The 15,066-nt window shown below is 45.3% G+C and overlaps 1 protein-coding gene across 1 annotated transcript in view; it reads left to right on the top strand.

Annotated features, from left to right (window-relative positions):
* PSTPIP1 (proline-serine-threonine phosphatase interacting protein 1) overlaps positions 1-14,604 on the top strand; it is a 47,925-nt gene extending 33,321 nt beyond the window's left edge. Inside the window, exons 7-15 of the mRNA XM_005419698.2 lie at positions 820-918; positions 2,569-2,614; positions 3,416-3,495; positions 5,848-5,946; positions 6,446-6,542; positions 9,775-9,856; positions 11,387-11,457; positions 12,645-12,742; positions 14,258-14,604. Of these exons, the coding sequence (XP_005419755.1) occupies positions 820-918; positions 2,569-2,614; positions 3,416-3,495; positions 5,848-5,946; positions 6,446-6,542; positions 9,775-9,856; positions 11,387-11,457; positions 12,645-12,742; positions 14,258-14,389 (804 nt within the window). The 3' untranslated portion in view covers positions 14,390-14,604. The remainder of the gene's footprint in view (positions 1-819; positions 919-2,568; positions 2,615-3,415; positions 3,496-5,847; positions 5,947-6,445; positions 6,543-9,774; positions 9,857-11,386; positions 11,458-12,644; positions 12,743-14,257) is intronic.
* Positions 14,605-15,066: the final 462 nt, after the last annotated feature.

Below are 15,066 nucleotides of genomic sequence, written 5' to 3' on the forward strand. Positions count from 1 at the left end.
AGTCTCCAGAAGGTTAATGCAGGATGAATTGACCTGGTGCCCCAGGTCAAACAGGATTTCATTCTCTCTAGGCAAGGGTGCTTAGAGGAGTAAATGTAATTTTTCAGTGTGTAAGTACAATTTTAAGAACAGTGAGGGAATCTTGTAGGCAGGAGGAATCCTCTCCATCTGGAAAGCTTGCAGGTACAGAAACTACAGGCAGCTGGGTTTGGTTTCCAAACCTGCCTCTAAAGGAAAGTAGCTGCAGACCTGTTAGTACTACAGCTGGAGGTGTACTAATGTTTTTTTTTTTTAATGTGGTGGTTCTAAGTGCATCTCCAAGATATAGAGATGTTTGGTGCAAATAAAGATTTCTCCTGCTTCTGAGAACTGCCCCAAGACTGTTGCCTATGGGGTGCTGGCTCTGCCTCACAGCTTGGAGCAATGGCCAAGGCAACACCTGACCACCCACCCCACAGCCACCCCGGGAACATGGGCTCCCAAATTCCTCTCTCCTTGGCTCCTGGGCAGATACCTGGGGCACCAGTGGTGGTAGAGCAGCCTGTGCACTCCTGACCCCTGCAGGGAATTGCAGTTGTACAAAGCAAGCAATTTCAGGGCTGCAGGAAAAGGATTCAGTCTGTGCTGTCAGCTCCATTCCAATGTTTCAGTTCTCTTTTTCTGCCTCCTTACGGTGCCATTGGGATTTTTTTCTATTGCCCACCCTGGGCACTGATTTGCTGCCCCAGACTGCAGAGGAGGAAGTGGCTGGAACAGCTCTGGGGGGAATCCAGCCTTGCTGCCCCAGGCACCCCCTGATGTGTGATCTCTTTGCACCAGTCCAAGAAGAGCTACGAGCAGAAGTGCAGGGAGGCGGACGAGGCCGAGCAGTCCTTCGAACGCATCAGCGCCACAGGCAACCCAAAGCAAACAGAAAAGGTACCTGACAGGACACAGCTGTCCAGGGGGAAAATGGGGGTTTACCTTCTCCAGCTACAAAAGAATACAATTAATCCATTCTACAGGATGCCAGGGGCTTTGTTTTGAAATTAACCCCAAAGAATCCTCTGGGAAGGGATGAAGTTATCTAATTAATTTATGCCAGGCTGTGCTCCAATTGCTCTATGAATCCTGAAAGGAAACTGAATGGGATTTTTCTCTGAAATAACTCATTACAAAAAAGAAACAAGTCAAAAATATGTCATGCAGTTAGTTTTGCCTTTTGGTCTCTTACACTTAGTAGGTGTAGCATCTTACATTAAAATGCATCTTTTTCTCAACATTTTCCTCCTCATGGTGAGTTTAATTTCAACTAAATTTACAGACTCAAAAATAAATCGTTGGAAATTAAGGCACTGCAGTCCTTCATTGCATCGTCTTGATACTTGCAGCTGACAATTCACTAACTTTTAATGGGAACATTTTACAGTGAAACAGATGGAGCAAACAAAATAAATGAACTCCCTTTGGCTCAATAAAAATCAGTGCAGTGTAAGCAAAAAGGATCAAAAATCATCTTAAGGAGAGGGGGGTGGTGGTGTGGAGACTCTAAAAACAGCATCAGAACTTTACATTTTATTTCCAGCATTCCTTAATCTTTGATAAGCAAACCCCTGCAGCTTAGCTGCAAAGAGGGGATGGAATCCTGGCCCTGCCAAAATGACACCAAACATTTCACAGCTCCAATGGCAGCTAAACCTGACCCAGCTCCTTCCATGCAGAAGGATCCCAGGGTGCTCCATTGCCAGCTCTTCCCTGAACGTGCCAGCACATTGGGAATGCACAGAGGCAGCTCGAGCTGTTTAATTCTGCTCAGCATTTGCAAACAGTTTGGGCCAGGAAGCAAACAAGAATGAAACTTCTATTCCCAGCTTACTCCACATTTCCCAGCCAGCTGTGATGAGGAATATGATCATAAGAGCCCCTACCTGAGCCTTGTCTTCAAGGGCAGGGGGAAGAATGCATGACACTGATGTCCAGAGCAGAGCATTACTGTGCTGTCACCCCATCTGTGCAGAAGGACCTGAGAGTACAGACCTGTCACTGATTGCTGTTTTCTCATTTGCTAAAAGCTGCAGGTTTTTAAAACAGAGGACTTCTACTTAGAGTGAATTTCACTTTTAGGCTTTTGAGTTGTTATGGGAAAAAATCTGGCATTTGCAAAGTATTTTAAAAGCTGTGTGCTTTTCATCTGAGTATTACATGTGGAGCTTGAAATATGAAGAATTTTAACTGCCATTTATTTCTGCTTATAAATATCTATTAGAGAAGCACATCAAACAATTGAGAAAAAACAGCTCAGCCAGCAGGCACAGCTTCAGGCTGGATCACCCTGGCTCTCAGCTCCTCTGGCAGGGATGTCTGAATGGAAAGATTTCCCTTGAAGTCGTTGCACCTGTGGCTGCACCTGGGAAATTCTGGTCCCTTCTCCATTCAGCAGAACTGTGCATGAAGGGGGGACAGCCAGGAAGTTCTTGTAAGTTAGAGCCTTTCCCCTTGGGGGGAAAAGAGAGCAGGCAGCACAACCAACTGGGGCAGAAGCAAAAATATGTCAGAAGTTAATTTGGGGTGTTTCTTTTCCTGTTTCAGAGCCAGAACAAAGCCAAGCAGTGCAGAGATGCAGCAAATGAAGCAGGTAATGCTGTTTGCAGCTGAACTGAGTCACCTCAGCAAAGATCTACCAGCACAGGATTTTGATAGAGCACATCCAAATCACCCAGGCTGCCAGGGTTCCCAGAGTCACCTACCCAAATATTAATGAAGAAGCCTCTAAAGAGCAGCAACCTGACAGTCACTGGCAATCACTCCCCTCTGTGGAAATGCCAGTGTCCTGCTTGGATTAAAGAATTTACAGAAGACTTCCTTTAGGGACTTCACCCAGAGAAGAAAAGCTCTTCTTGAAGCAAGGTTGAAAGCACAGTAGAGCTCAAATTGCCCTGAGAGAGCCCAAATCCCATCTCCCATCCCCATGGGCATGAGCACAGCAGTGATCTCTGGCCACAACCGTGTGTATGGCCAGCAGGACAGGCCAGCACAACCTGAGCTGGCTCAGGAGCTCAGGCTTGTGCCTCCCTCCCCATGGAACAGCTTCCACCAAATCACATGGCTCAGCTGGGAATGAGAGAGCCTCAGGATGCTCAGTGCCCAAGCAAGGTCCAGGCTCTTCATCTCTGAATTATGTTATCCCTACCATAAAGTTTATAACTGACCTGCAAACCACACAGAGAGAATCCTTACTCTAGTACATAGCTACAAAGAAAAAACCCAATAATTATTGTGCCCCACCTGTCCCAAGCTCACATATTCTTGTGATACTCAAGCAAACCACAGGCCTGAAGTATAGGAAATCACAGGGAAGGCCCAATAGGAGGAAAGAGAGAAAGGCTGTAGCACTTTTTCCTGACTGTTGGGTTGTGTTCTGTGTCTGTGTTTACAGAGAACGTTTACAAGCAGAACATCGAGCAGCTGGATAAGGTCAGGACAGAGTGGGAGCAGGAACACATCAAAACCTGTGAGGTAAACATTGACTTCTGCAGAGATGTTTGCACACTCTTTATTTTATCCCATTGGAAGATTTCAGTCTAAGGCCTGAAATGCCACCCCAAGGGTTTTGCTGTTTGCTTTATGTGGAGTTCCAACAGATGTCTTTGCAAAATTACTGCAAAAACTAGAGTTTATTTAGACATAGCTGCTCCTGTATCACTGACATTCTCCTTGCTTGGTCAGCACAGCTATGTAAAAATAAAGGAGGGGAATAAGTGCAGAGGTGGGAGAGGAGGAGCAATATATGAACTGGTACATACCCCAATCACTCTTATGTTTCATAGCATTTTAAATTCACCTGCAAAAATGTTTGTCCTCTGCAATGAAATAATCTTTCAGATGAAAGGCAGTGGTAGAGAAGTCTCTGTCTCCATTTTACTGAGGATGGACAAGGAGATTTGGCTATTAAGTTTTGCACAACAATTTACAGGAACTGGTTGGCATCCAAATCAGCCACTCATTTGATCACAGTAATCCTTCAAGTACATTTGCCCATCTGCTAAAGTCTGATTTTGCTATATTTACTTGTTGCAGGTTTTATTTCCACATAAAACAAAATGCCAGGAGGATACATTTCCAGTTCTCTGCCTCCTCTTAAATATTCCCTGAGAGGACTGAAAAGCCCCACAACTGGCACAGACATTTCCACAGATATTATGCCAAGCCTTAGTCTTCCAAAGATGCATATTTTCTCTCTTCTTAAAAAGCCAACAAACCAGTGAAGCATTCCACAGCCTCACACTCTTTTTTGTCCCATATAGCTAAATCCTGGCCAGCCCACAGAGCTTGTGACCATTGCTTAATCCAAACAGCCACTCATAAAGCAAGGGCATCTTTAGTGCCTTCTTTTAAAAGTGCTTGCAGAGAGAAGAACTGATACTCTTTGGGGTTTTTTTAAACTAAAAATTAGTACAAAAAGCAGCTTAAGATCCTACACTTGTGGCTGCATAGTGGGGAATGTGGAAGTGCTGGGGTTGCTTGGGTCTGTAACTGAGTGCTGGACAACCCCAGCCTGAAAGTGCTGGCTGGCAAGGGGCAGCTCTGGGGTGGCCTTTGTCACAAGGGCTGTGCCAAACACAGCACCCAGCTGTGCTTTTCTGGCTTTTCTGGGTGCTGACAAGGGCTTGAAAGGCCAGAGTCACCACACTTCCCCCTTGGATTAACTGCATTTCCTGACAGGACACCATTTATCTGGAAAATTCCCTGCTGGCTCTGGTGCTGTTTCAGCAGCCTCAAGGGCCAAAGGCTTTCTGTCAGAATGAGCATCCAAATACTCATCCTCCACCTTGCAGGCTCTCTTTAAAACCTTTACTCCCAGAAACCAGTCCCCACAGAGCTTGCTCCCTTGACAGATTTCTTTTTCTGGGTTTCTTTAGTTGGTAAGTCATTAGATGGCAGGAAGCATACCCAACTGAGTGTTCTGCTGAATTCTGTACACATTTGTGGTGTTCTGGACATAATTACTAGCAAATAGAGATGGAGACAGATGGCTGGAAGCATCTGAGATTTTCACACCTCATAGAAAACCAAAACTTTGTTCTACTTTTAACAGTACAACGTAGAGATCAGGGTGATTTGGTTTTTTTCAAGTTTTTAAAGAAAGAGCTTATCTGCCTCTTTCCCCAAATCGGTTCACACTTCTCTCTCTGCCCCCTTCCTTCTCCCTAAGCAGTGCAGCAACATGAGGAAGCCAGACAGATGAAGGAAGGGAATAACTCTGAAGACAGAAAATTGCATTCTCTTTACCACAAAAGTAACCTTTGATATGCAGAGTCAACTCCAGAGAGCCTCAAGTACTTACAAAAGAGAAAAGTTTACAGAGATATTTTAGATGGCAGAGGTGGATAGTTTTCCCTCTAACATAAACACAACCCTTTCATAGAGGGTTGTATTTATGTTAGAGGTAGAGGCAAAACTATCCTAGGGAATTTCTACAAAATTTCCTATTTCACCTAGGAAATTTCTACAAAATACAACCCCCTCAGCAGAGCCAGTACTCTACTGATCTGTTAAATCCAGATTTCAGGGTGATGGGCAGACAGGACCCTGACTCTGAAATCCTCAACAGCAGAGGTAGCAGTCAAATCCAGATCTGGATTCCTCTCCCCTGCTTTGTTTTTGTCTCTAAAATAGAACTTTAATTTGGTGCAACCAATTAGAACAAATTTTTGAGCATGAACAGTAGATATAGTTTCTCCACCAACTGAAAAAACATCCTTTACCATGGTGCCCTCAGCACAGGTTTGCATCCCCAGCCCTGTCCCAGCCTGCAGAACCAAGAACTCAATGCCACCAGGCTCCATCACGTTTCCTGTTTGGTTTTAGGTCTTCCAGCTGCAGGAGTGCGACCGCATCACGATCCTGCGCAACTCGCTGTGGGTGCACTGCAACCAGCTGTCCCTGCAGTGTGTGAAGGATGACGAGGTACAGCCTGCCCTGCCCTGCAGGGAAATGTCCACTCCTGCTCTCCCAGACGCCATCCAGATGCATGTCTGCAAGCTGTGTCACTTGGTGGCACTGGTGGCACTCCTTGGTGGGCTGGGGAATGCTCCCTGCTCCCAAAACACTGCTGAGTGTACTTGGGCTCTGACTCAGTTTCAAAAAAGGCATCCAGTCATGGCCTCAAAAGTGGAAGATGTAAAGAGTACACTAGATTTGACCTTGAATGGTTGATTCCTGCTATTCATTTCTCTATTGAAAAGTTCTGGACTGCCTTTGTCCTGCTCTCTTTAAAGACTATCCAGAGCATAAACAGATGTGTTTACAAGAATATTGGTACAGGGGGCAGGCTGAAGAGCAGCCAGGTCAGACACCTACCAAGTATAAAGTGTTTCTTAAGGGAACAATTACTACAAGAGCATTGTTTGTTAATTCAACGTGAAATGTTAAAAGTTAAATTAAACTCTTGGATTCTGTTTTGTAGATGTATGAAGAGGTTCGGGTCAGCTTGGAGAACTGTGTTGTAGAGTCAGACATAGACTACTTCATTAAGAAAAAAATGACAGGAACACAACCTCCAGGTAATTATTCCTACTGATCTTGTCAGATGCCTTGTGCAGTACACATCCTTTGGAGGTGAAACCAGCTGGAGGAATTCCTGCTCCAACTTTTCATTCCCACCTGCCATGGCTCACTTCCCCCACACTGTGCTGCCATTGCTGCCTGAGTGATGCTCTAAGTGGGATAGCAGAATGATCCAGATTAAAAATAACCCTCCAAGGAAGAAAAAACTTGTTTTGGCTTTGCAGCCAGGCTCATTTCACAGTACAGCTGAATTGACACTGCTAAGGAGGTGGCAAATTGCCTTGCAGAAATGGCAACTTCAGCTTCCTGCAGTGTGACAAGACAGAGCCACCTCACCAGTAACTGCACCCCAGTGTCCCCTTGGCAGAGGTGCTGCCTCCTCATTTGCAGCACAGAGAACTTTTCTATTCTGTTCCACGTGCCCAATGGGGAATAACAAATCTTCTGCTCTCAGGAAGTTTGCATAAGCCAAGACTTTGGCTGCGAGAAATTCTGAATGAAATTGGCTTTGCCCCAGCACACAGAACTGCTGTCAGGCTCTGCCCATTCAAGCCAAAGCTGCTTTTTTCTTGACTCCAGTGCTCAAAACCTCTGGTCTGAAATGGAGATTGACCCAGCATGAGGCAAGAGCAGGTGGAGAATGAAAACCTGCTGCTCCAGGGTAGGAGTTCTCCAAACATCCTGCAGGAAAGGAGCCGTCTGATGTGTCACATGGCCAGACACAAACCACACCTGTTCTTCAACAGGCAGCACAAGAGAGTTACATAAAACATAAAACCCTTCATGCTAGGAGTTGTACAGGTACAAAATCAGGGCCTGATCCCTGGGGATAATTATCTCCTCCAAGAACAAGTTCCACCCTTTGATTTCACTGCAGAGCTCAAAGCTGGCAGGAATTGCACCCCAGGCCTTTCTTCAGCAGAGCTGGGTGCTGCCACTAACTCAGCACTGAGCTATCTGAGGCCTGCTTTTCACTCAGCCTTTTTGCCATTACTTACAGTGGCTAAAAATTGGGGTTTTTGGGAATTTTTTAAAACTAGTATATTGATACTGGTGCACTGGATGCCATTTTGCTGCTATAGTTTATTCTTCTTCACATAGGGGATTTAAATTCACTGATAAGGAGAATTTACCCAGGAAAAATTACATTTTCAGTGGCAGAAAGGAGAACTGTGCCTTGCAACAGTGTAAAACCACTTCTGTATACTAAGGAATGTGTAATTCTTAGCTGGTGTTTCATGGTTTAGGTTTTTGGGGTTTTTTTCCTATTTAAGGTTTGTCATTCTCCAGTCACCTAGGAAATTTCTACAGAAAGCTCTTGGCCATGTCAGAGTTGTTTCTAATAAGAACTAGGTGGAAAAAACCCTTGAGAGCTTTATGAAAGGCAAAGAATAACCTGTTTTTTTGGTTTTTTAACTTGTTTTTTTGTTGTTTATTTTTGTCACCTTCTAGAAAACGACAGAAAATGTTCTGGAAGCAATATCCTAATTTCTCCACAGCTCTGGTTAATGAGTGTGCACTGTAGCACATGGTGACCTGTTGATCTGTGCTATTATTTGCAAAAGGCAGGAGGAAACCCAGGTGTCATTTTGCATTGTGTGGCAGAAGACCTTCACCCTGACCAAACCTTCCTGATGGTCTTGCTCACTTCCTTTTCTAGCCAGTCTTACAATGCCCTCTAGACTGGAAACTGCACCAAGGGGACAATGCAGAAGGGCAACAGGAGACCCTTAAATTGGTCAGAAAACTCCCTAATTACTGTGAGTCTTATATGTAGGGATTCTTCACACTCCCTAGCTCTGGGTGCCTGTTCTGCTCAGTAACCTGGCTGACGCAGTGTGAGAATGTCAACAGAACCTTTAGCCCCGGTCTAATGTCTTTGTTACCGTGCTGCTATCAGGGCTGAGATAAAACACTATCACAGGCTTCACTCGTGTTTGCTTGGCTCTCACTGGAGCAGGCTGTGTGGCCAGCAGCTGGAAAACTGCACTGGGAGCTCTGAGCTGACAAATAAATCCATCTGTGACTATTTCATCTGTAAAGTTACACTTGGAGATGGTCTGAATTTCACCCTTAACGACACCACAGGGGAGAGCGAAGGAACTGCAACCTAAGTGTGTTTGAGAGAACAAAACCCAAATATCTCTGAGTAAACAGCAAATAAGCTCTCAGGAGGTGGATGGGGGAGGTATGAGAGGTGGGGAAACACACAAGCAAACACCAGGAAATTGCTCGTTACTGCTGCAGGCAATAACACTCAGAAACATCCCCAGCTCTGGCAAAAATTCCTGACTGAGGAAAGAAGAAACAAAATGCGCTGCAGCAAATTCTGTCATGAACAGGTTTAGGGCACTCAGTGACCATATTCTGCCCCCTTAAATCCTGAGCTTTGAGGCCAGAGAAGAAACAGCCATGGAGGAAACTGCCTTCCTCATTAGGGCAGTCACAGCTCCTGGAATGGGCCTTGGGTGCCTGGCCACCAGGGCCATGGCTGTTCACAGCCACTGGAATGGCTTCTGTCAAACCCCCAGGTTCCCCTGAGCTGCTCCAGCCTCATTCCAGGTGTGAGAGACAACTGCTCACTTTGAAAATTTAAAGAGGTTTATTAAACCTTAACAAAAATACAGCAAAGGACTACATTAGGAAAAAGCTGCAACCCTGGGAACTGCCCCTCATGCATACCATGTGGCCAGTTCCCTTCAAGATGCATGTTCAGTCTTTTATACCCCTGGGGGTGGCATCAGCCAGCCCTGACCCCTCCCAAAGTCTGTCAGTCAGCTCTTCTTTGCCATTTATCAGTGGAGACTGCTCTGTAACTGGATTGGAGGTCAGGTGTTGCCATGTCTACCCTCTAAGCACCAAGCTTTTCCATTCCCCACTGCCCCATGCAAGGGACACCTGTGCAGCCTTCCTTTACCTGTTCTAGACAGCCCAGGCTGTCTCATGGCAACTATACAGGGGGGGAAAGGGAACTATGGGGAGAACAGAGGACATCTAAACTAAAATAACATAACTATACACCACTAAAGCTTCTCCTAATATTCACACATGAGTTACCTTTTAATTGTGAGAGGCAATCATCTCATTATCCATCTATAACACAGGTGTGGGCAGGCAGGTGCTCCCCTGAGTTTGCTCCAGCAGCCCCAGGGCACACTGTGGCAGGGAGCAAACAGAGTTTTCTCAGTGGTTCCTGTTTGAACACCTCATTTTTCTTGCCCCGTGCAGATGCCATAGGCTACGAGAGCTACTACAGCCGGGAGCGCAGCAGCAGCCCCAGCCCCAGCCCGGCCTGTGGCATGATCAAGAGGTGAGGCCAGGGGTCCCTTCCCACAGCAGCAGCCCTGCCTGGGCACAAAACACTCCTGGGAAGCCAGGAGTAGCCTCTCCAGGGTAGCAAGAGGCAGCAGGTAGCAGTGAGTGTGACGAGAGAGAAGAAGTGAAGGCATGGAAATGCAGTGAGAGTGATCTTGGCGTGCCCCGGTGGGAGGAGGGACAGGGGATGAGTTCATCACACAATTACTGGGCCAGCAGTGGGGAGGGAGCAGCCAGAGTTTCCTCTTTCTTACTGAGCCAGGGCACGTAGCAACAAAACCAGTTTGTTCCAGGGAGGGTGAAGGTGAATGTGTCTGGGAGCAGAGGTTGGAGGAGCCTTCCTTTGGGGCCATTCCTCCTTTGGGGCCATTCCTCCATGCTTACAGCACCACTCTGCTGAGCAGAACAGCTGCTCTCTCTGTCTGGATCCAAGGGGGAAAACACAGGGTGGAAAACTGTGATGATCAGGGAGGCAATTTTCCTCATTCTGATCCATTTCTGCTAGTAAATGTTAGAACATGGATGCAGTCATAACAGCAGAAGAGCATGGTGTCTCTATTGGTTTAAATATTTTATACTAAAATGGCAAATTCACGGTGGGGAGGGCATCACAGTTAAAGCAGAAGAGATTTAAAATTTAACAAGCCCTATGACATGGCAAGGACAAGGAGCAGGCAGTGATCTCCCATTTGGAATGTGGTCCAGGCTTGCCAGGGATGTGCTCAGGGTTACACACAAGGCTTTGTTTTTCAGTTGGAAACTGGATCTTCTCTAATAATGAATTCAGTGCTGCATCCTGTGCAGTTACATAAGACAATTGTCCTGCCATTCAGAGCACAACTGTGAGCAGCATGGGCAAGGAGCCTGGAGAGACTCAGCCTGAGTCTTTCAGGAACTCTTGAGAGAGGAAATCCATTTTCCAGAAAAACTGAATGTTCACTAGCTGAAAACTCAGACCCTTTAAATATGCCTTAAGCATGCAATGCTATTTCTATCTCTGCTTGAGAATCCTAACCCATTTTCTCACTTTGCTTAGTCTTCAGTACCCAGCTGTGATATAGGAAATAACTAGGGATAGATTAAAATAAAAATTCACTTAAACTCACAGCTTTTAGAAAGGCTTGTTACACAAGCTCTGTATTTTAAATTGTATCAGGGTTTTCCTTAAACACAAAGAGATGTTAATCTCTTATAAGCAACTGACAATTTTCATCATTTTAAGATTGTGGAATAATTGGAGTTTCACACCATGAGCCTTTGGCTCTACAAAAAAAAATTATCTACTGCATTTCATGCACAATTTAGTGAAGGCTGATGGTTCAATAGTCTGCTGCATTTTTAAAAACACATTTTTAAAGGAAGATAAATATATCTATAGCATAAAAGAAAATAGAAGGCCATGGAAAGAGATGACATCTACTCTGTGAAGCAGATGGAGGGAAGGCTGAGTCAGAGCTGAGATGAAGGAATGCTCATACCCAGGCCTGTTCACTCATTTTGGTTTTGGCTTCTCTTGGTTCTGCAGATTCTCCGGACTACTGCATGGGAGCAGCAAAAACAACACAGAAACTGCCACTCCTTCAGCCCCTCCTCTGGGTATGCTCTGCAGGAAATCAGTTTACCAGATGTGTTTGTTTTAGATTGTGTTGCTAAACCAGGCTTTGACATGGAGCAGAAGCCTACAGCAGATATTCACATGTTGGCAGGCAAGAGTAGTCTGGAAATTAATTTTGCTTGGATGTGTATTAACAAATTTCCCAGTTTAAAGTGCCAAATAATCCACAGAGTCTTCAAAACCTCCATCTAAGCGGGGGGGCCTGTACATTCAGAGCAGCAGTCTGACATAGCTATTAGTTTTCTCTTTGTATACCATCACTACTACTAAAAAACCCCACAGAATACATACAATTTTTAACACACCAGGCATGTGTTTGTTAATACAATTATCCATCTCACCTCACAGTGACACTGTTGTCTTGTAATCCTTATAACTAGGAATTGATCAGATGATATTTAAAACACAGTATTTTGACTGTGTAAAAGGTAACATTTTATGACATTTTTATTGAGTGGATAGTAAACAAAAGCATTTTAACTGTAGTTCTTACCAAAAGAAAAGTTGTTTTCAAACTGCCTCTGCCAGCCCTGCCTGCTTGGGCACCCAGAGGCACAGCCCAGACTCTCTCTTGCTGCACTTGGTGCTCAGCAGGGGAAGTCCCCAGACAGATGCTGGGAAGAAAGGAGAAGCTTCCCTAATTACAACAAGCTGTATTAAAACAAAACATCTGCAAAAAACAGTGATGTCCGTAGCAAATAGCTATGTGAGAACTGTATAAACCCCTGGAAAATGTCTGGTGACCCATTGGCACAGTATTTTCCATTTTTCTCAAGGGGAAAAGGAAAATCTTATGTTAGCCAGGGAACTGCTAGAATTTTATACCCCCAGTAGCAACTTGTTAAACAATTTTAATCAGTGTTTCCCTCCTTGGATGACTTGGATTTTACCAGGGGAAACCTTTTTCCCAACCTGAGGCTGAAGCTCGTTTCCGACCTCCCACAAAGTTCAATGGGTGTATTGTCATCCCATCAATGGGGGACAGTTTTTGTGCAAGATTTACCTACAGCTCACAGCAGCTTTTCTATATGTGTGCATCTTCAGGCAGAGAGAGAACAGAAAGCCTTGTATTTGTGAACTCTTGCATATGATCCCATGCTTTTATAAGCAACTGAACTCTTTGTTTTTGTGCTGGGTATTTCTTCCTTCCCACCCCCACCCCTTGCAGAGAGAACAGAAGGAGTCTATGCATCCATCTTTGTAAATGAAAAAGCTGAGATCACATCATCACAGGACTACAGAGTGCTTTATGACTACACAGCCCAGGTAAAAAAGGCTTCAAAAGAAACATTCCAGAGAGTCATATTTAAAATAAGTGATGCTGATTGAAACATCCTGGAAGTGTAAATTCTGTGAAGGAGATGTTACTGTCATCTTACAGCCAGGGCCATGGTCTGTCCTGCTCCAGTTTAGCACACTGGTTCTCCATGCTGGAGAGGGCAGAATCCCATAAAGGACATTCCTTCCTGTACTTCCATGGTGCAAGCTGCAGAATCACAGTGGATGGGGTTCATCTGCCAGCTTAAAGAGAACAACCTACATCCTGAACTGGGATATTGAACTCTCCCTGACTGCAGTCCTAACTAGGCAGAATACCATTAGTAAAAGGTTGTGAATGGACTGGTTACAAATATTTGCTAATTCAGATGGACTCCAGAACCTGGACTCTAACCCCACTTGCTTTACATGTGAGTTTAAAGGTTCCTTTTGTTAGCTTTAGATCAGCAGAAGAAACAGCATCCAGGATGTTTGATGTCTCAGTGCAGAGAGCCTCACACCAAGGGACCTGCCACCAACAGCCAATGTTGAGGAAATGTGATAGTGACAAAATAGATAAATGCCAGATAAATTGTGAAAACAGAGAAAAAGCTCAAAAGGAGCACTTTCCCTTAGGTACAGCAGTATTCCAACACCTTTTATTCAATGTTGGGTTTTTTTTTTGCTTCATTTTAAACTTTCATTTATTATTTACATGAAATTTCATGCAAGCACAGTTGAAAGCACCTCACTGTTAATGGCAGTTCCCCTAAGGAGACTACTGGATCACCTCATTTCTCCAGGAGTCCCTTAAAACTGTGCCACACAGGGATATTCCCTGCTGAGAAAAGAGCCTCTTACTACCTTTAGTATATTGTACATTGAGGTCTCTCATTTTTGAGTCCATTCTTACCGACTCAGGTGCATTAAATTCAGTTTTAGCTGACACCTCAAACATCTCTGGAAGCCTCCCTTATGCTGTTTTCTATTTACTACACTGTGGGCAGCAAAGTGGTTTCCTATGGAAAATAGGACAGCACCACTGAACACTGATGGCTGCCTGGGAGCTCAGGGAGAGCTTATTTGCAACTACTGCATTTGTCTGGGGATGAAAGTCACCGCTGCCCAAGAGTCACTGTCCCCCACTGGTCACTGCTGTCCCCTGCTAAAAGGACTGACAGACCTATTTCAGGCACGGATTAGCAGAGGCACTGCTATCCCCCTTAGGAATTAAGCTGTGCTCTATTTAGCAACACCTGCAGACTATGCAGGTCATGGTGAGCTGCTTTAGGAGAGTGGTGTTTAACCCTTTCTGGACTTCCCCAGTGATAAAACCATCAGGTTGTGCAGGAGGAGGCACCCTGGAGCCTGGGGAAATCTGAGCATCTTAAAGAAATAGCCAAAATGCTTAATCCCAGAGCCAGGACTGTTGATAAAGAGCAGGATTTAAAAAACCCCACCAGATACTTCTCAGGCTCCCCTGTGCTGTCAGGCTGTCCCATCTCTCTCCCTGTCTCCTTTCAGAACGTGGATGAGCTGGACATCAGCGAGGGGGACACCGTGGTTGTCATTGCGGAGAACGACGACGGCTGGTGGACAGCAGAAAGGAACGGCCAGAGGGGCTTCGTGCCAGGCTCCTACCTTGAGAAGCTTTGATGACAAGGAGCCCCAGTCCTCAGACTTTACAAATATTCTATTACTGAAAACAATCAGCACACAAGGTCTGCTTCAGCTGACCAAGAGCATCCCAATAATAATAATGTTTTCTACAACCACCAGTCAGGAAATAACCAACTGACCATGCTTTTCTCTCCCTTGCTCCTGCTTCATCCCATTGTTCTCCTGGCCTCCACTCTCTGAAAAAACTGAGAGATTAGGACTTGCATGTTTTGGCACAGTCACTCAGCACACTGTGCTGCCAGCAATGTTTCAGAGCTTGGTGATCCTGGGAGGAAAATCCTGCCCAGATCTCAGCTGTGCAAAGGGAAAGATCACAGAAGCAAGTGCAGTCTCTGCAGGCTGGAGAACTGTCCCCAGGCAGCCTGGGAGTCACTCTCATGGTCATGGCAGCCACATTCTCTGCCATGGATCCCTTTCTCCCCATGCACAGCCCATGCTGGCATTTTTGACAGAGGATGGTTTATCAGTCACAGATGAAAATACAAAAAACAGTGAATGCACCCTGAGAGGAGCACCTGAAGGACCAGGACACATCCCCAGTAGGAAAACTTGAGGCACTCCCCATCACAACCATCTCCTAACACAATGGAATCCATGCTAGCCATGGGCTCTGCTTTGCTCTGCATTCTGGGACAGATGATGGGCCCAAGGCT

The sequence above is a fragment of the Geospiza fortis genome, unplaced genomic scaffold (genome assembly GCF_000277835.1).
Source record: "Geospiza fortis unplaced genomic scaffold, GeoFor_1.0 scaffold171, whole genome shotgun sequence".
Classification (NCBI taxonomy): Eukaryota; Metazoa; Chordata; class Aves; order Passeriformes; family Thraupidae; genus Geospiza; species Geospiza fortis.